The sequence below is a fragment of the Macrobrachium nipponense genome, chromosome 23, assembly GCF_015104395.2.
Source record: "Macrobrachium nipponense isolate FS-2020 chromosome 23, ASM1510439v2, whole genome shotgun sequence".
In the NCBI taxonomy this organism is placed as follows: domain Eukaryota; kingdom Metazoa; phylum Arthropoda; class Malacostraca; order Decapoda; family Palaemonidae; genus Macrobrachium; species Macrobrachium nipponense.
Window position 1 is genome coordinate 61136931 of NC_061090.1, and position 22500 is coordinate 61159430.

Genomic DNA, 22500 nt, shown 5'->3' on the forward strand with positions numbered 1-22500 from the left:
ACCAATCGGTCTTCAATTTCTTTTAAGATAATGGGAAGTATTTTCAGTTTAAAGGGTAAAGGTCTTTTTATGGTAAACAACTGAGATTGATAAACTAATAATAATAATAATAATAATAATAATAATAATAATAATAATAATATAATAATAATATTGCATTCCAAAACAAAACGGGACTTTAATCTAATAATAATAAATAGTAATAATAATAATAATAATAACGATCAATTGGCAACAACACTAGAAAGGCCGGCCCAGATAACAACGACAAAATTGACACTTAAAATAATTGGATAAGACAAAACAAAACAAAACTACAGATAATAAATAAATAAATAAATAATTAGCAACACCAACGTAACAATATCAAGAAGGACCGTGAGTAGCGATCGCATGAATTAAATATCAACAAACTCTTAATACTATTTCATATCCTTATCGATCCTTCCTTTATCTGGACTTCTGAATCTGCTCTTCTTCGAATATTTACGGAAAATAATCTTTTAAATGTTTCTTTTTGCATCATATCGATATAGTGAGCTATCACACATTTCCGGAATAATCCATAACTGTGCTGAGCGTATCGGTGAATTGAAAACAGCAGTTAACGTAAAATTGACCTGTATTAACAATGCCTCTTTGTCTTTAGATATATATATATATATATATATATATATATATATATATATATTATATATATATATATATATAATAGATATATTATAATTTATATACATATATATATAGTATATATATATATTATATGTATGTGTATAGGATATATAGTTATATATAAATATATACATATAGCTGTATATATACATACACATACATATATAAGATTACAATCACTTAAGCACGTGATTCAGTTATCACACATAGCCACAGGTGAAAAAATAAGAGGCGGGGTGCAGGTCCTGACCGGCTTCGACTTTATTTCCAAGCCATTGACGAAGGACTGATACATAGTATTAGAAGTCACAAATATTTATACTACAGAGATAGTACTGACAAACATACACACAACCGTTTGAGACTGCAGATCCACCCACAGGCAGGTGTCAAGGTAGGAGTGGCTTTCAAAAATCATCTGGCTAAAATTTGTTGTCTCCTACGGTGAGTACGGTTATCGGTAGTGTCCCTTGAGAATTTATTGTAAAATTTACAATAAATTCTCAAGGGACACTACCGATTACCGTACTCCCGTAGGAGACAACAAATCCACACTTCTTTTTCCAGTCTGTTATATGGACTCCAAAAGAAATCTCCACGTAAAGTTCAACGCAAAAAGGAAACAAATGGGCGGCGGCTCGTGTTGACGTCACTTTTTTGGCAACTGAGTGACGGAACCGTGCAAGCAAGGAGGGACGATGTCGCTGAAGTGAGACCAAGTCCCCTGGAACAATCATTCTGACTCGGTCGCGATAAAATTCGCCCCCTCTTTTGACGAACTGGCGTATCCCATTTTTATTTTCAAACGTGTCAGTTCTCCAGCCAAAGTGTCTAATGGTTTTGATACTCTATGAGATGTCAAAACTGCAGCTGACTGTGTTGTCACGTTTTCGGACCATATTTCCTCAAAAGTTGAGGCTATGATTAGCTCAGATAATCTAAAAGAATTTTGAAACACATTTTCTTCAGGAGGGAACCGGTTATCAAGTTTTCAAAAGCAAATTTCCTCAAAAGTTAAGTCTAATACGCTCAAAATAACACAAAAATCTTTTGAACACATTTTCTCAGAGAGGAACCGTGTTATCAAGTTTTCAAAGCAAATTTCCTCAAAAGTTAAGCTAATACGCTCAGAATAACATCAAAATCTTTGAACACATTTTCTCAGAGAGGGGAACAATGGACGAATCGATCCCAATTCTATATCCATTTCCTTATGCCAAATCCTTTTCTCTAATAGATAATGAATGCAAACTCATAAAAAAACTTAACTGTCTCAGAGCTTCATCACTGTGCCATGGGTATTTACGCGTCGACAATTGAATAGAATATATATAACTTATGCAAAAAGCCAAGCGCTGGGGCCTATAGGGTCATTCACTGCTGAAAGGGAAACTGAGAGTAAAAAGGATTTAAAGGTGTAACAGGAGGATGACCTCAAATGAAACAACTGTTAAGAGAGGTTGGAAAGAAAGATGGATGGAAAAGAATATGAACAGAGGTACAGCAATAAGAATGGAAGGGGTTGCAGCTAGGGGCCGAGGGGATGCTGCAAAGAACCTTATGCAATGCCTACAGTGCACCGCTTGAGTTGCATAGACGGCATTACCTTCCTGAAGGGAACAGGTCGACAGTGCGTCCGATTTCTAACAGGACAGCATCCTACAGTGTAAAAATACATCCAGACCCCGACGAACATTATTTACTACCATATCTCTCTCAAGTATTTTATATGATATTCTCTCTCTCTCTCTCTCTCTCTCTCTCTCTCTCTCTCTCTCTCTCTCTCTCTAAGCATAATCTAGCATTCTTTCTCTCTTTCTCACCAAATACACAACACCTTGAAAGTTTCTCTCGAGACCATAATGTTATATTAATACTTTGTTTACCAATACTTTATTTATGAATCTGTCTGTCTAATAAATTTCAATTTGAAAAAGTATGATGATGCAGTTACGGTGTTCGTGTAAACCAAGGAGATACTGTTGTGTCTAAATAGAAGAATAGTAAAGGACGTACTATACTTTTCTTTTGAGAAACCGCCTCAAATTAAATGAGCTTCATAGAACATTTACTAAAAACGCTAAAGGAATATAAATATCAGGAATATCATAATGTCATCGTCTATCAGAGGCACAAAACGCCCAATGCCTCGGGAGAATGAAGTTGTTACGGTACATTATACTCACTGGCGGCACCAAACAGGTAAGATGTAAGAGCAGATTGCCATCGTGATAAAGAATAAAACACCGACGTAGTTTGACAACAGCAGGCATCAAACAGCAGGCCAACGACCCGATAAGAAGCATCCTGGCTGTAAGAAACCGCTCAAGCACATTTCACGTTTGGTTACCGGAGAAACAAGTCTTGATGACAGTACTGGAAATTGCTCTTCGCTCCTAAGTGTAGTCGGATGACGTGGAACCGTGTAATAACAGCACTTATACGAAATCTCGTGATGTAACATCTAACCCTTGGAATTGATGGTGGGTGAGGGTTAGGGAGGAGGGGGAGGGGGAGGGGGGGGGGTGGCGGTTCGGGGTTGGCTAGGCCTTCGGGGTATAAAGGAGTAGAGGTTCAGGAAGGTACAGCAGCAGGACATGGGGCTGAGGTCGTTCATGAGGATGGAACAAACAAGCAGGAGGCAGAGGTACAGATCGGTACAGTTGTGCACCAGTTGGGAGGAGAAGGGCTCCAAGTTTGGGCATAGAGGGGCACTTGGTATTATCACAGTGTGGCAGGAGGATGGTAGAGGGGAACCAGGATGAACCTAAGGACAATTGTGGGAACCAGAAGGAATCTCGGGGAACAAGGAAGAACCTGAGGGAACCTTGGAGAACCAGGAGGAACCTAAGGAAACCTGAGGGAACCAGAAGGAATCACGGGGAACCAGAAGAAACCTCTGGGAACGAGGAAGAACTTGGGGGAACCTAAGGAACCTTGGTGAACCAGGAAGAACCTGGTAATACAGAGGGAACCTAGGAACCCAGGAGGAACCTGGAGGAACGAGGAAGAACCTGGAGGAACCAGAGGGAACCTGGGAAACCAGGAGGAACCTGGGGGAACTAGAGACAACCTGGGGCAAACCAAAGGGAACAAGGCGGAACCAGCCAAAGGGTTTGCCTTGGTTCTTCAAAGTGTCTAACAACAGACGAAGAAAAAAAAATCGACTCGAACTCAAGTTATGTGGTTAGTTATGTAGTTACCTCTTGGGTATGTGGCACCGGAGCTGGTGTTGCCCGTCGTGGGCTGGGGGGTCTGGGGGGGTGGGGGGACCCACCCTCAGCCTTAATGAAAGGGTATGTTAACATGGCATATCATAGCCTGAGGGCGCCTTCCCAACCGAGAGCGTTCTCAAGAGACGAACACAATGCGTTTTTGGTTCCATTACGTCTATACTCCTAGGCGTTCATAAAACTCCTGAATGACATATAATTCGAACAGAAACCTAATGATTGATTATATAAAAACTGATTTATCATCATCTGAGCGAGACATCTCATTTTCAGAGTAGATGGGAATAGAAAAAATAAATTCCAGTTAATTGTCTGCCGAATGAATAGGAAAAAGGCAAGACTATATATTTATAAAAAGCCTCTTATCTTGATCTCAGACACTCTGTTGTTGATGATTAACAATGAAGCTGGATGATGACAATCGTATCTCACGGTAAGTTGCGCAGGTATGGCCACAGGTAATTTTGATCAAATAGGAAAAACAAGAATGTTCTAAGATTAATAAACTTTTAAAACAATATTGAACCCTCTCTGTCTGTCTGTCTGTCTGTCTCTCTCTCTCTCTGATATATATATATATATATATAATATATATATATATATATATATATATATATATATATATATATATATATATATATATATATATATATATATATATATATGTATATATATGCATTTATAAACTTTTATTTATCTATATATATCATTTACTTAATTATCTGCATATATGTTTAACGGGCTATTGTTCCACAATAGAACTTCGATTTGCAACAAAATCATATTAATAATTATTTTTGGACTAGTAAAACAGGAGTCAACTCTCGTAATAAAAAAAAATGACCGATTGTGACAAAACTTCGTATTTGTTAACACCTAACTGTAATGGCCGTGTCTTCGCTTCGGCGACTTTCCATAAACAGATAATGAAAACCAACACCGTTGTTGAATCTATAGCGGTACTTAATAAATAAACAAACAAACAAAAAAAATATATATATATATATATATATATATATATATATATATATATATATATATATATAGCATGAAACAAACATAAATATCTAAATAATATATAAATAAATAAAAATATATAACTAAATATATAAATAAATAAATAAAATAAAAAAAAATAAATATTTAAATAATGTATAAATAATAAAAATACACAAGTAAATATATAAATAAATAAATAAATAAAATATAAATAAGAAAAAATAAGAAATAAATAAATTTAAATTTAAATATATAAATAAATAAAATATAAATAAATAAAAAATACAGTAACTAAATATATAAATAAATACAAATAAATAACTAAATATATAAATAAATAAATAAATAAATAAAATATAAAAAAGATAAAAAATAAAATAAATATTCAATAATATATATATATATAAAAATACATACACTAAATAAATAAATAAATAAATAAATATAAAAAATTAAATATGTAAATAAATAAACATATTATAAATAAAAATATGTAAATAGATATATAAGTAAAATAAATAAAAATAATTAACTAAATCAACAATCAAATATATATATACAAAAACGCTGCGGGCCTACAGACACACTGCTTTTTTTTTTTACTTTTTTTTTTCCTTTTTTTTGGGAGGGGGGTGGGGGAAGAGTGGAAGTGGGGGATGGGGAGGGGATTTGTCTAGGTAAGGAAGTTGTACTCAAAATAGTGATATTTATCTTATTAAATTCTCACGGAAGACAAGTTAATTCGGCGTCATATTTAAAAAAAAATATATATATTAATCAAAATGACGAAACGTCTTTCGTAAACTTAGTCGTGGCAACCGACGGAGAGAAATTCGTCGTAAATCAAATTAACGAATTTTTCGTAACCAACAACACACTAAACCCCCAACCCCCACAAAAAAGTGGTCAGTTCCACGCGCGTCTTGGCGTCACCGATAAGGAGGGACGGCCGCTATATATTGAATCGGACGAAGGCGACGCGATAATTACCGGGAACAAGCGAGAATTATAGCAATAATTTTTCTTCTCGATTATCATCATTAAGAGTGATTTCGTCAGAGCGATGCAGGTTTGGTTATATTGCTGTTGCGAAATGATGAAAGTCTTCAGTAGATGAAATGCGTAAAACGGAGTTATATAATTCTTTCACGTGTGGCCACCATAGGGACTCGCATTAAGGTATAATGAGGTAATAAAAACACGTCTTGCATTAAGGCAACATGAAGAAAATAAGTGACTTACAGTAAGGTAACATGAGGTAGAAAAACTCGACTCACATTAAGGTAACATGAGGTAGGAAAAAAAACACGACTTACATTAAAGTAAAATGAGGAAAGAAAACACGACTTACATTAAGGTAACATGAGGTAAAAAAACAATTCCCTGTATTCATTAAGGTAAAACATGACGTAAAAATGAAATTCATCTGCCGACATCAATTAAAAGGAAAATACTGTAAAATTATAAATAACCCCCCACCCACCCCTCCCCCCAAAAAACAAAAAAGAAAACATTTGAAGAGTTTTGGCGAGGCCAAAGTTAAAAGCATGTTTTTATTTTGACATTTTCTACCTTCACTCTTTCCCTTTCCGTCATTAGTTCTTCGTCTTTTCCCCTTTCTGCCTTACTCCTACGTTCTTGTTCCTATTGTTTTGTTCTTTCTTACTTCTGGTGGCTTTGATAAATAGGAAACTAAGATTAATGAAAAAAGTTTGTTTAATTTGAAAATCCTTTTTTTCTTATGCAAGTTAACAGGTGAACCCAAAAACTGATATTATTTACTATATTTGATATTTGTATCTCTCATTTACATTTTTTCTGTTACCTAATCGATCTGTATGAACATTTCGAGAAACATAAAGGGCCAATCTTAAACTGAATATCCACACATATTTAGCTTTATCAGGTTTGTTTAAGTTCTAAATACGTCACAATATATGAAATTCTTCACAACTATTATACAGAACTTGCCAAAAATAAATAGCATTCTTTTTCTTATTTTTACTCTACCAAGTATAAATTAGACTTTTTGTCACTTTAACCTGACTTATTGTCATTGAAACATGATAAACAGACATTAAAGTATCGTTGAAAATATGAATTCAGTCGTACTTATAGCTGGAAAAACACATTAAATCATTAGAGTATTGGATAGGTATTAAAAATGCATAACTGATCATACCGCACAGGAAAAAAAAATTGCGGAAAAAACTTATAACAGAGCGCCATAAAAAAATCAACTTCAATATATCACGCAGAAAAACTCGTGGAAGAACTTAGAACAACAACCAGGGATTAAAAAATAATCGCAGGAAAAAATCTAAGCATAGGCTTTCGACAAAACTTATAAATCTGAACTAAACGTATTACGAACAAACAAATATCTAAGCCTGCAGCTAACTATATCTAAAAATTCCGAACTCAATGTTTCATACAAAAAAAAAAAAAATCTAAGACCGACTTTTAAACAAAGCATAAAATAGGAACCAGAACTGATAACAGCTCTCACAAAGAAAAAAAACAAGACACATATGCCTACAGAAAACTACTTTAATTAAAAATGCGAATGCAATACTTTATCAAAAACAATTTTAAGACCGAGCTGAAAAAGCAGCGTCTTAGAAATAAAAACCAAAAGCAAAACCCTACAGCAAACTATAATGATAAAAAAAAATCAGGACTCAATATTTCATCAAAGAAAATTCTAAGACCGAGTTTTAAACGCAACATAAAAAAGAAAAGAAATAAACAAAGCTCTCAGAAATAAAAACAAATAAGCAAAACAAGATATCTAAGCCTACAGCAAGCTATTATAATAAAAAAAATGCGAACACAATATTTCATTAAAAAAATTCTAAGACCGAGCTTAAAACGCAAAGTCAAAAACGAACCAGAACTAAACACAGCTCTCAGAAAAAAGTTTAAAAAATAAGCTTAAAGTCAAGCATAAAAAATGAACAGAAAAAACAAATAAAAAAGTTTAAAAACAAGAAAACTTTTAAGACAAGGTTAAAACGAATAATAAAAAACCAACAAGAAATTAACACAGTTCTCAAAAAAAAGTAAAAGAAAAAAATAATTTAAGAAAAATTAAAAACAAGCTTAAAATGAAGCATAAAAAAACGAAGTTGTACTAATACCAGCTCTCAGAAATAAAAAAAAAAATAAATAGAAAAAAAACTGTAAAATCAAGCATAAATCAAACTACGAGAAGCCTGAGGTTTGCAATCGAGCTACTATAACGTTTGCGGTTTACCACTGCCTTGAAGTGAGCACGAAAAAAGGTCTGTCTAATTGATATATATATATATATATATATATATATATATATATATATATATATATATATATATATTATATATATATACTTCCATTCTCTTTTATATAATTACAAGGATTGCCAGAGCAATCCTATGCTTTCTTACTGTGTGTTTGGATGCTTGGATGCGTGCCAGTGATTAGAATTTAGCGTTTGCTGGCCCAGGGATGATTCTGGTCGTCTGCTCGTGCTTTTTGTGCTTGCGGTATCATATTTTTACCGTTTTGTTTATTTAATTTCGGATTTTAACGGGATCTTTCGGATGTACAGTTTCAGCCCGCGTGCCCTGTATTCTCTTCTTTGAGGGTCGAAATAAGGGAGAGTTACTTAATAATGTCGTGTGGCTAATAAAAGCCTTCATTGGGAACAATGATTCATGAAATTCAAATACACACACACGCAAACTCCCGCATATATATTATATATATATATATATTATAATATATATATATATTATATATATATATATATATATGTATATATATATATATATATATATATATATTATATATATATGTATATATATATATGGATATATTATATATAATATATATATATATATATATATATATATATATATATTTAACTAATTAAATATATATATATATATATATATATCTATATATATATATATATATATATAGATGTGTATATATGTATAAATATATATATATATATATATATACTATATATATATATATATATGTGTAATATATATATATATATATATATATATTATATTAAAAAAAAATTGTCCCCTATAAATATAGTATATATATCTATATATATATATATATACTAATATATATAAGCATTTAGCTACAAATGTCCTATAATATCTATATTCGCTCGACGTCGGAATTAATATATTCTTATACATGTTAACTGAAGGGGGAGTATCTGAGATAGCCTTGTGGGTAAAGCGCGCCACTGTACGTCCTGAATTCTTGGTTCCGTCGTTTGAGCCCATGAGCCAATGAATTTTTTATCAACTAAAAAAAATCTCCTTCGTTAAAAACACATATGAAAGTATACGAATTCCGAGGTAGGGCGAATTTAGATACTGAAGGACATTTGTAGCTTAATAGTCGTATATGAATCAAGGTGATGTGATAAAATAATATATATATATATATATATATATATATATATATTACACTATATATATAGTATATATATATATATATATATATATATATATATATATATATATATATATTATATAGACTTCTTTTGATTCAACATTGAGGTGGAGGTATGGGTTACATGCTATATATATATTATATATATCTATATATATATATATATATATATATATATATATGTGTGTGTGTGTGTGTGTGTGTGTGTGTGTTTATAAGCTACATTTAATCAAAAATTTATTTACTATTTTCCATTTGCTTCATTCGTCTCCCTCACAAATAACCCTATTCTGAGCCTGTAATAATAATAATAATAATAATAATAATAATAATAATAATAATAATAATAATAATAATAATAATAATAACAAAATCTTTCAGCTAGATCACCCAGTACAGTATACTAGGCTTGAACACCCTGAGGTACAGAAGGAAATCGATTCGCACTGCAATGACACAGTATCAACCGATCCGCCAGACATAAAATAAAAAATAAAGAAAAAAAAATTCCGCGTGGGAAAACAAAACTCCCAAAGGAGACGCCACTTTCGCGTCATGATTGCACGCTGACCACAACACAATTGCCAGATTGCGGGGTTGTGCAACAACCTTCAGTTATTTGTTTTGTCCCGAGTCGGCACCAGATTTGTGCGTTGACGCCGGACACGGAGTTACCGCTTGTTTTTTTTTAAACGAAGTTGTGTCATCTTTCATTATTTCATAATATAATAGAATATAAGACAGAAATTAGGCCAAAAGGATTTATATAGATTTTTGGCATTATGCCAAACACTGGGGCAACTAAGGCCATTCAGCACTGAAACGGAAATTGACAGTAAAAGGTTTGAAAGGTGTAACAACAGAAGGAAAATCTCAAAGCAGTTGCACTATGAATCAATCGTCAGGAGAGAGCTGAAAGTAAGATGGAAGATAGAGAATATGAAGGAGGTACAGTAAAATGAACGAAAGTGGTTGCAGCTATGGGCCGAAGGGACGCTGCAAAGAACCTTAAGTAATGCCTACATTGCACCGAATGAGGTACACTGACGGCACTAGCCCCCTACGGGGGAATTTAGGCCAAAGGCCAAGCGTTGGTACCTATGATGAGGACATAGATGGACAGTAAGAAAGGTTGATAGGTGTAACAGGAGGAACATCTCGCAGTTGCATTAGGAGACAATTTTTAGAGAGGGTGGAAAGTCAGCTGGGAGAAAGAGAATATGAACGGAGATACAGTAAAAGAAATGAAGAAGGTTGCAGCTTGGGACCGAAGGGACGCTGCAAAGACCCTTCATTAATGCCTACAGTGCATCGCGTGAGGTGCACTGACAGCGCTACCCAAACCTACGGGATATTTCATTATTGTGGATCGTGTTTTTTTTTTCAGTCTTTCTTTCTCTTATTTGTGTACTTCACATGCTTTCAAATTCTGCAGTATTACGTCACGTTCTGCGTCTTCGGCTACTGGGGAAAGAGAGAGAGAAATATTTCTATATTTATGAAACAAAGATCACGACATCATTTCAGAAATCGTTTCGTGAGATTGCAACTTCAAACGACGCCCTCAAGGACGTCTATCAACTAACAAGCTAATTGTCTGATAGACAAGAAACCTTTTCATCTTAAAAGAGAGAGAGAGAGAGAGAGAGAGAGAGAGAGAGAGAGAGAGAGAGAGAGAGAGAGATTAAAAACTCTCAAGTCGAAGTTGACGCACGGAATCGGACACGAACGAGATGGGCCCCATCCAAGACGCACCTCGGATTTCGTCGTGATGACTATTAAGAAGACCTTTCAAACAGGAAATTATTATTTGTCTGACCTTTTGACTAATGACACGTGCGACCTTGAATGGAGGTCATTTCTGAATACGAATGTCCTTAGCTTATATTTTTTTTTATATACCTTTAGAGCATTTGCTTGACATCACTGTCTATTAGCTTCTGTTTTTCTGTTTAGTTTAGAGGTCTCTTGAACAAGACTGTCCTGTGTTGATAATTTATACTTTATATTTATCAGTGGCATTTCCTGCAGTACACACCTAAATAGAATGATAAATCACTGAGCTAATTGAAATACTTCATTGTGGTCATATACTCTATTAATACTCTTGGGAGACGGAACCAAGGACATCTATTCAAAAGAAGGCTGTCCTTACATTTCGCGAATTTTGCGACTTTTATTCAGCAAATTTTTCGAACACAGAATCTATCTACGTAATAAACACTTCAGTTCATTTTACACGAGTAACTAAGCCACTGAAGACTGAATTACAATAAGTTTACCATTTCTTCTAAGCGAATTATCAACTCTTAAACAAATTGACATTCCATATTTTGCTACGAATTGATAAATGAAAGAAGTTAATAACAATAAGTTTATCTTTTCTTCTAAGCGAATTCTCAGCTCTTACACAAATGGACATTTCATATTTTGCTATGAATCGCCAAATGAAAGACGTTAAGTAACAATAATACGTTTACATTTTCTTTAAGCGAATTCTTAACTCTCAAATAAATAAAAGTTATATATTTTTCTTTGAATTTTCAAATAAAAGGTGGGGAAATAAAAATAGAGGAAAATAACAAACTTTCATGTCGCCAGACCTTTTAATACCAATTTAGAGTCTTACCGATTCCTGGGAGAGAGAGAGAGAGAGAGAGAGAGAGAGAGAGAGAGAGAGAGAGAGAGACGAAACCGATGTCTTAACAAGATACCTAAACACAAATTTATTTCAAATCTTATTATATCATAATAATAATAAATAAGAGGAAAATAATCTTACATACAAAACGTTCTAGCCACAGAAACTTTTTATTATGTATCTTATCCCCAATTTTTCCATGATTCTTTAATCTTCCCTGTTTTAAGAGACTTTATTATTATTATTATTATTATTATTATTATTATTATTATTATTATTATTATTATTATTATTATTATTATTTCAGTCGACGAAAACTGTTCACATGATCAAGCACACCAACGGGACCACTGACTTGAATTTCAAGCTTCCTAAGAATGTTGGTTTCAACCTCCCACTGCAAGACCCCACACTGCAGCAGTAACTGTTCATGATACGGAGCCAGTGATTTTTCATCGGCCTTAAGGGAGTCGCCAACCCCGTACATCTGAGCGCCATTTCACGACACTAGCCACCATACCAGCGGACCATAGGTCATTCTTGGAATAAGTTTTGTGGAATTCGATTATTTAAAGATTTTTATTATTTTTGTTAAGGATGTGGTTCATCAGGTTGCTAGTCCCATCGGCCTCCATGTGAAGGGAAAACAAATTAGTTTTTATTTAGAATCGAGTTTAACAAATAAATCGCATTTTTATTAGATTTATTAGGTCGTTCTTGGAATAAGTTTGTGAATTCGATTATTTAAAAGTATTTTTTATTATTTTTGTTAAGGATGTGGTTCATCAGGTTTGCCAGTCCCATCTGGCCTCCATGTGAAGGGAAAAACAAATTATTTTGTTTTTTATTTAGATCGAGTTTAACAAATAAATCGCATTTATTAGCATTCATATGTTCATATGGATTTCTCATTTTCAAAGTGAACGTATGCTTATTTCCTATAATAATAATAATAATAATAATAATAATAATAATAATAATAATAATAATAATAATAATAATAATAAGAATAATAATAATAATAATTTATTTTCAAGACCCGATTTTCTCATAAATATTTTCGTGGATTAAGTATAGTTAAACTTTCTCTTTTAAGTGGAAACTAATTCAATTATTTTTATATAAAAACAAACAAATTACAAACATATCAATATCAAGTACTCATGTCTCTACATAAAAAAAACATCAACACAAAGTAAACAGAACTCGGAAACATCATAAGATTAATCTGTGATGTGGAAATCCAATTTACGGTTTTACTTGTGAAGTGTTTTAGGCGTAAATAAAACCTAATTCACAAAAAAAAAAAAAAAAAAAAAAAAAAAAAAAAAAAAAAAAAAAAAAATATTAAAAGGGAAAATAAACTGAATTAAGCTCTAGAGTCGTCTCGCTTCGAGTGTTACACCAAATGATGATATATCGGAAAAGTAACTGTTTTTGAATTCGACAACTTTCATCGTAGCCACGAGTATAATAGGGAGGGATAACTTTCATCGCAGCTATGAATATAATAATGATAGCTTTCATTGCAGCCTCGAGTATAATAGGGAGGGATAACTTTCATCGCAGCTATGAGTATAATGATAGCTTTCATTGCCGCCTCGAGTCGAGATATAGGGATAGGGAGGGGATAACTTTTCATCGCAGCTATGAGTATAATAATGATAGCTTTATTGCAGCCAACGAAATATAATAGGGAGGGATAACTTTCATCGCAGCTATGAGTATAATAATGATAGCTTTCATTGCAGCCTCGAGTATAATAGGGAGGGATAACTTTCATCGCAGCTATGAGTATAATAGTGATAGCTTTCATTGCAGCCACGAATACAATAGGGAGGGATAACTTTCATCGCAGCTATGAGTATAATAGTGATAGCTTTCATTGCAGCCTCGAGTATAATAGGGAGGGATAACTTTCATCGCAGCTATGAGTATAATAATGATAGCTTTCATTGCAGCCACGAATATAATAGGGAGGGATAACTTTCATCGCAGCTATGAAAGTTATCCCTCATCGCTATGAAAGTTATCCCTTTCATCGCAGCTATGAGTATAATAGTGATAGCTTTCATTGCAGCCACGAATATAATAGGGAGGGATAACTTTCATCGCAGCTATGAGTATAATAATGATAGCTTTCATTGCAGCCTCGAGTATAATAGGGAGGGATAACTTTCATCGCAGCTATGAGTATAATAATGATAGCTTTCATTGCAGCCTCGAGTATAATAGGGAGGGATAACTTTCATCGCAGCTATGAGTAATAACATGATGATAGCTTTCATTGTAGCCACGATATATAGGGAGGGATAATTTTCATCGCAGCTATGAGTATAATAATAATGATAGCTTTCATTGCAGCCTCGAGTATAATAGGGAGGGATAACTTTCATCGCAGCTATGAGTATAATAATGATAGCTTTCATTGCAGCCACGAATATAATAGGGAGGGATAACTTTCATCGCAGCTATGAGTATAATAATGATAGCTTTCATTGCAGCCTCGAGTATAATAGGGAGGGATAACTTTCATCGCAGCTATGAGTATAATAATGATAGCTTTCATTGCAGCCACGAATATAATAGGGAGGGATAACTTTCATCGCAGCTATGAGTATAATAATGATAGCTTTCATTGCAGCCTCGAGTATAATAGGGAGGGATAACTTTCATCGCAGCTATGAGTATAATAGTGATAGCTTTCATTGCAGCCACGAATATAATAGGGAGGGATAACTTTCATCGCAGCTATGAGTATAATAATGATAGCTTTCATTGCAGCCTCGAGTATAATAGGGAGGGATAACCTTCATCGCAGTTATGAGTATACTAATGATAGCTTTCATTGCAGCCACGAGTATAATAGGGAGGGCTAACTTTCATCGCAGATGCGATGAAAGCACACATGCACAGACGCACACAAACTCAAGTCTTGTCATCATACAAACACACATGCACAGACGCACGCAAACTCAAGCCTGTTACATACAAACACATGCACACACCGACAAGCAAACTCAAGCCTGTTATCATACAAACACATGTACACACACGCACACAAACTCAAGACTGTCATGACACAAGCACACAAACTCAAGTCTTGTCATCAAAAGCAACGGAATTCAAAGCGTGACTCGATCTCGAAAGATGTGATTCCAAGACCCAAAGAGTCCTTCCTGTCGGCTGTTCCTCCTCAGCTGTCATCGCTAAGAACCTATTAACTGATTAAACGAGGTGCAGCCACGTACCTGCAGCTGCGTACCTGCTTTAACGGTACGACTGGAGCGAGTAAGTCTGGATCGAAGGACGTATGTCTTTGATAGAAAAAAAATATAGAAAAAATATCCTTGCAGATGTTATACACTATGGTCTGCTAATCACTCAAGTGTCTGGACTGGGGATTTGGCGTGAAAAATATATATGCGTGCCAGTCAAAAAAGGCGTTTTTTAATTTTTTATGTTTCTAGGTGTTGTATAGAGTGCCGCCTTTTGTCAGAATATACTCAAAACATATACACACTTACATATATACATACATCTGCATATATATTAAATATAATCAAATACAAATACACACACACCCCATACATACATATATATATATATATATATATATAATATATATATATATATATAATATTATATATATATATATATATATATATATAATATATATATATATATATAGTATATATAATATATATATAAGAGAAACGTTATTTACTTTGTTAAAATCATTTACAATATACAAAAAAGAGACGTTATTTATCTTGTTAGAATCTTTAAAAAATACAAAAGAAAACATTATTTATCTTGTTAAAATTCTTCACAAAATACAAAAAAAGAAACGTTATTTTCTTGCCAAAATTCTTTACAAAACACAAAAAAGAACGTTATTATCTTGTTAGAAACTTCACAAAATACAAAAGAAAACATTATTTGCTTGTTAAAATTCTTCACAAATACAAAAAAAGAAACGTAATTTATCTTGTTAAAATCCTTTACAAAATACAAAGTCAAAATTCTGATCTCCACCTCTTCTCCCCACTATCCTCCTCCCCTCCCCCCCCAAAAAATAATTAGGAAATGAATGAAAAACAGACTTGTATTCCATCTAATAAAAGGAGCCCATAGAAACACCAAAATATAGAGACAAAAAAATACTATATTTCAGAGACTGCTGTCTCCCTCTTAGGTAGATGAATGAGGAAAAGATACAGAAAATCAGGAAGTGGGGTATTTTTCTCATCATCTACCTGAAGAGGGAGACAGAGTCTCTGAAAAATATAGTATTTTTCTCTCATATTTTGGTGTTTTTTAATGGCTCCTTTTATTATCTATATATATATATATATATATATATATATATATATATATATATATATAATATATATCCCTCCCTTCCCCCCGCCAAAAAAATGGAGAATTAAAAAAGCAATTAAAATAAACGGTTTTACATCGAGTCATGTAATTGAAGGCAGACGATAATGAAAAAAAAACAACTATATTTATCTTGTTAAAATTCTTAATAAAATACTAAGTCAACATTCCGATCTACACGTCTCTCTATTTCACCCCAACACACACACCCCCAAAAATAAACGAAAGAGAGAGAGAGAGAGAGAGAAAAAAAACATTTCGAGTCATGTAACCGAAGGCAGACGAGAAGGAAAGTGGTTTTTACGTTCGACTGACTGACTGGCAACTAAATAGGACCCCCCCCCCCCCCCCCACCCCCCCCAAAAAGAAAAATAAAAATCGTTATAAGGAATCAGCCTGTATAAACAAACATCTCGTATTACAGAATGACGTGTAACAACACAGCCCCACAGCTTTCCTCATCGACGGGAGAAAGTCCCGCGGAATCGAGTGAAAGAGGGGAAAAGAATTGCGGAGAGGAGGAGGAGGAGGAGGAGGAGGAGGAAGGAGGAGGAGGAGGCAATTCGTTTTGCAGCCAGAAAAATCATAAATCACCGAAATAATGCTATGCTTCTTCTCGACCGACTTGACTATCAAGGGTGCTTCAGCATGAGTCGGCCCGATCACGCACGATCAGCTGATTCGTCGTCCAGAGAAGTCTTTCATGATAAAAGGAAGAGGAAGAAGAAAAAAAATTGCCTTGCTGTATCGTCCGTGTGTGTGTGTGCTTCAGACAGTGATTGGAAGGCAACGCTTCCATATGGACCACAAGCAACTGTTATGTGCTTGTAGAAGGTAATCTTAGGTAACATAGGTATGTGCGAAAGTGTATTGTGCATGCATATATACCAATCATATATATATATATATATATATATATATTAATATATATATTATATATATATATATATATATATATATATATATATATATATGTGTGTGTGTGTGTGTGTGTGTGTGTGTGTGTGTGTGTGTATTGGATGTATTTGCATATGTAACCAATTGTCTCTTATTAATCAAACAACAATTTCCAAGGATATCCTTGCTACCGCACGAGATCTTTCACGTAGAACTAGACACCTGTACTTTATCTCATTGTCCACCAGGAAGTAACATAAGTTAACTTCCGTCTGCATGATGACGAACTCGTACAACATTCACGCTTGAGGAGTAATCTTATCTAGCAAAGTGCTAAAGCGCCCAAAGTTTTTTCCCTTCTCGAGTAATATCCCAGACTTTTTGCATTACGTTGCGTGCAAGTGTAATGAACGTACAGGAACCGATGAAAAGGCGCCACACGATCTAACCGTTATAACTTGAATATCATTCGTACTTAATATGTAAGAATAAACATCTTTAGCAAGAAAACATGGGCAAGATATTAAGGAAGTTACCGTAAATACAGAAAGCAATTTGATTACAGCCACAGTCTAATCATATATTAATTACCGCTGATACTTGTGAACACTATATAAAATCTTGGAGTGAATGAAACGGGGATAGTTAGGAAATTTTAATAAAGGGAGATAACATTCGGCAATACTTTGTAATGAAAATAAAACAGGAAAATAATGAAAAGGTAAAATATGAAAATGGGAATAGCACCCAACGAACGAATGAAACCTGGAAATAAAATAAAATTCTGGAAAGGATAAAACAAGGGGGAAGTAAGAAAGAAACCACAAGAGAGAGAGAGAGAGAGAGAGAGAGAGAGAGAGAGAGAGATAAACTTACCTTTGCTGTTCTGTTAACCTCGAGACCTCTTCGACGTAGCGCTCGACGAACCGATCCCTTCCGTCCGGTTCGTAGCGATTCATCCTCGCTTCCATGCGTTTCAAAGTCCTGCGCAGGTCCCCGCGGTCCTTGCTGCCGTCCCTCAGCCGGACCTCGCGCGGGGGAGATTCCAGTTTGGCCTCCAAGCGGACCTTGGGATCGCCCTCATCGGCAGCACCTCCAGAGACGACGCCGTTGGCGCGAGGTTCCAGCCTGGATTCCAGGCGGGGTTCGACGCGTGCTTCCAGGCGCGGTTCAACGCGCGCTGCTTCCAGGCGGGTCTTGAAGTCCGGGGGTTCGACTCTGGGTTTGTACTCCGGTTCGATGCGCGGTTCGTTCTTGCACTCGACCTCCTGGTCCAGATCCAAGATCCTCGGAGGTGGCAGAAGCCTGGGGTCTAAAGAACCCATTCTGGGATCCATCATGAGCCTGTGGTGTTCGATGTATCGGGGATCCAGGATCCTGTGGTCGACGCGCGGATCGACCAGGAGTCTGGGGTCGGCCCTGGGGTCGATGAAGCGATCGGAGACCCGGTCGTGGAGCCTGTCGACGGTCCGGTAGTTGATGACGGTCGTGTCCCGAGCAGCTTCATTCTCTTTGTTCTTCTTGCTACCAGGACGAAGAAGAGAAGAGTACTTACTCTCTTTGTTCACGCTGTAAATGATAATGACAAGAGAGAGTCAGTGCCACGTGCAGTCGATGACAGTGAGTGATGGTGAGTCAATCATTAAAAAAAGAAAAAAAAAAGTTATTTTCCCTCAGAACCGTCTTACGTTTCATCAGTCGTCAGCCAACGATGGATGACTTTCCAGAGTAGGGAAGAATGAAAGGGAAACCCTTCTCCTCCTCTAACCACCCCCCCCCCACCCCCTTCCCCACAAACAAAAATTATAAAACTCAAAATGGGCCGATAAGTCATCGATATGCTTTCGCATTGCACAACGAGAGCTGCTACTGCTGCGATTCGAGTCCCTGGGGGAGGTATAATAGGAGCACTATGCATAAGAGAACGGACTTCGAGCAAATTGACTGCAGATAGTAGCTTATACTAGCAGCATGACACATCACTACTCCAGCTGTCACGGCAAGGCGGAAGGGGGGAAAGCGAATAAATAAACACCGAAAATGCTGATTTACACTCGCGAACTGGCGGGAAAATAACTATATCGAAGAACCATTTATTCTGGCTCCCGAACAGGAATTTTTCCGGAAATCTTATACATACGTCGGCGAAATAATGATGATGATGACAAAACAACTCGATAAAGGAAATGGCGCTCAAATGAAACGTCGGTGAAAAGTGAACGTGAGAAGATGGGAAATCAATGGAAATTTTGAAGATGATGACAATGATATGCACCACATAAAATAATGGGGAACTTGATAAATGAGATGTCAAGGAAATGCAAGGGATAATTTTATGAAAAGAATAACGTAAAATAATAGGCTAAATCAAATAAGATATCGAAAAATATGTTAAAAATGAAATAAAGAAAAATACAGGTCATAAAAGTGAAAATCTTTCTTAGAAAGTCCGTGCCATTGGCACAGGGACAAATTCACACAGGCTTTCGTCTAATAATAATGCATACTCTCTCTCTCTCTCTCTCTCTCTCTCTCTCAATACAACGATTGCGGAGGAGATAGAGAGAGAGAAGAGAGGAGAGGACCGAGACAGAGACTAGTAGAGAGAGAGAGAGAGAGAGAGAGAGAGAGAGAGAGAGAGATTTTTATTACATCAAAAAACAAAGAGAAAGGCAGATAAAGGATATAAAAGATCAATTTTTATATTAAGAGAAAATAAGGATGGATCATTCTATTAATATATATATATAATAATTATTATCTATATATATATATATTTATAGTATATATATATGTATAATATATATATATATATACATATAAATAAGTCTATCACATTACCATGATTCATATTACATATATCGAACTACAAATGTCCTTTAATATCTAATTCGCTTCTACCTCGAGGTAGAGCGAATTAGATATTAAAGGACATTTGTAGTTTGATATATATATATATATATATATATATATATATATATATATATATATACTATAATATATATATCTGTTTGTGTGTGTGAGAGAGAGAGAGAGAGAGAGAGAGAGAGAGAGAGAGAGAGAGAGAGAGAGAGATAAAAAAGACGTGACTATAATACTTCTCATACTGCCAATATCTTCCAAATTTCCTTTCCCTTTCAAGCTTGAAAAGGGAGAGAGAGAGAGAGAGACAGAGACAGAGAGAAAGAGTAAAGAAAAATCTGAACTGACCTTTTGTGGTTTGAGTTCGAAAGTATGAAACAAGATCGTGACCAACACCAATACGTAAAAGATAAACGAAGTCTGATCCCATGACGTGGATAAAGGTGCTTCAATGAAGAAGAAGACAAACATTCTCTCTCTCTCTCTCTCTCTCTCTCTCTCTCTCTCTCTCGTACACAAACACATATATGATATATATTTTACACTCATTTTCTCACTTCAAGTAAGAATCTATCGTTTTTCATCTAATCAAAATTTGTCTCTCTCAGAGAGAGAGAGAGAGAGAGAGAGAGAGAGAGAGAGAGAGAGAGAGAGATGGATCGGCCAATCCACTAGGAACGTGTAGGCAGAGTTATCTAATATGAAACCTATGACAGCGGAGAGTGAATGAATAATTCATTTTCTCCCGCTAACAGTATTATTTACCAAGTACTAACTGAAAGAAAAATACTAAGCAAAAAGGAACAAGGCGTGATCCGAATTCCAGCTTACTCGGAGCACGTGCTAAATTCTACAGTCAAATAGCGCGTTGTTTCACCAACGAAAATTAAAATGAATACGCTATATTTTATAAGAAATAATTGTTCTGTACTGTTTAACATGCACATAAGCTATATTTTTTTACATCTTCATTCTAATTAATAAATCATAACTATTTTATCCTAAAATTCCTGTATCTTTAATTTAACGCAAAACACTTTTTTCAGGCCTTTTTAGGATTTTCCATAGGGCTTTCCTACCCCCCAACAAGAATAACAACAACAAAGTAGATTGCAGGCTTACTCCCCGAGTAAGCGAAAACAGGTGTAAATAATGCAAGGAAAAGAAAGGAAGAGCCGAGTAAACGCCAATGGTACGGAATGAAAGGAGAGGAAACGAAGGAAAAAGGACTCGAGAAGGAGGAAGTGAAGACATTGACAGCAACGACCCCTAACCTTGGATCCGCCCTTCCAAGCTGGTCCTACACATATGCCTTGCGGGACGCGCTGGCGAGCGCGCAGACGGGTTACTGATTGGACGTGTTCATAAATATATCGATTTACAAGCTGGATCACACGAGCTTATTCTAATATGTGGTCTTCCCATTACCTTCTGTTACTTCTTTCTAATGAACACCGTAATATTCGTTGGAAGCTTGAATTTCAAGTCAGTGACCCCAGTGGTGGGCTTGTTCTTTATGAAAAGTTTTCATGTTCTGAATAATAATAATAATAATAATAATAATAATAATAATAATAATAATAAGACGTTCTTTCCTGGTGAGGATGAACGATGCGTGATTACGTCATTTTGATTTAAGGATATGAAATTAAAAAGAAGAAACAAAAAGAAAGTAATAAAAGGAGGAAAATGATTAATGTGTGATTTTAAGCTCAAGAAAGAAAATGATTACTATATTTTTTTTGTATATTTACACATTTTTCCAAAGTCAGAAGACATGAAAAAGAAACTATCTTTTACAGAGAGAGAGAGAGAGAGAGAGAGAGAGAGAGAGAGAGAGAGAGAGAAAGTAAAATAACTTTCATCCTACAAGCAGAATATGGGTAACGAAGAAGAAAAGAGAGAGAGAGAGAGAGAGAGAGAGAGAGAGAGAGAGAGAACAAATTTCATTCTTCTAGGAGAATATAATAACACATTCGCACGAAGAAGAAAAAGAAGCAGAAGAGGAAGGGGAAGAAAAAAAGAAGGGGAGAGAGAGAGAGAGACGAGAGAGAGAGAGAGAGAGAGAGAGAGAGAGAGGACAAATTTCGTTCTTCGAGGAGAATGTAAGGAACACATTTGCGAGGAGGAGGAGGAGGGGAGGAGGAGGAGGAGGAGAGAGAGAGAGAGAGAGAGAGAGAGAGAGAGAGAGAGAGAGAGAGAGAGTTTCCCGGATAAATACCCTTTTGCTCTATTATAAATGTAAACGGGTTTCTCATGTGGGGTTATGTGAAGTCAAACTACTGTGCAAAAACATTCTTCTAGGTGAATGCCCCTTGTTGGGTTTCCTTATATTCAAATGGGCGAATAGAA

At 35.1% G+C, this 22500-nt stretch overlaps 1 protein-coding gene across 4 annotated transcripts in view; it reads right to left on the reverse strand.

The window, feature by feature from the left end:
- Positions 1-22500, reverse strand: part of LOC135201215 (uncharacterized) — a 300721-nt gene that overhangs the window by 207247 nt on the left and 70974 nt on the right. For all 4 annotated transcript variants that reach the window (XR_010311456.1, XR_010311457.1, XM_064230102.1 and 1 more), the window contains exon 2: positions 18163-18855. Coding sequence is in view for 2 of the 4 variants with exons in the window: in XM_064230102.1 (XP_064086172.1) it covers positions 18163-18855 (693 nt within the window). In the remaining 2 variants the exon portion in view is untranslated. The remainder of the gene's footprint in view (positions 1-18162; positions 18856-22500) is intronic.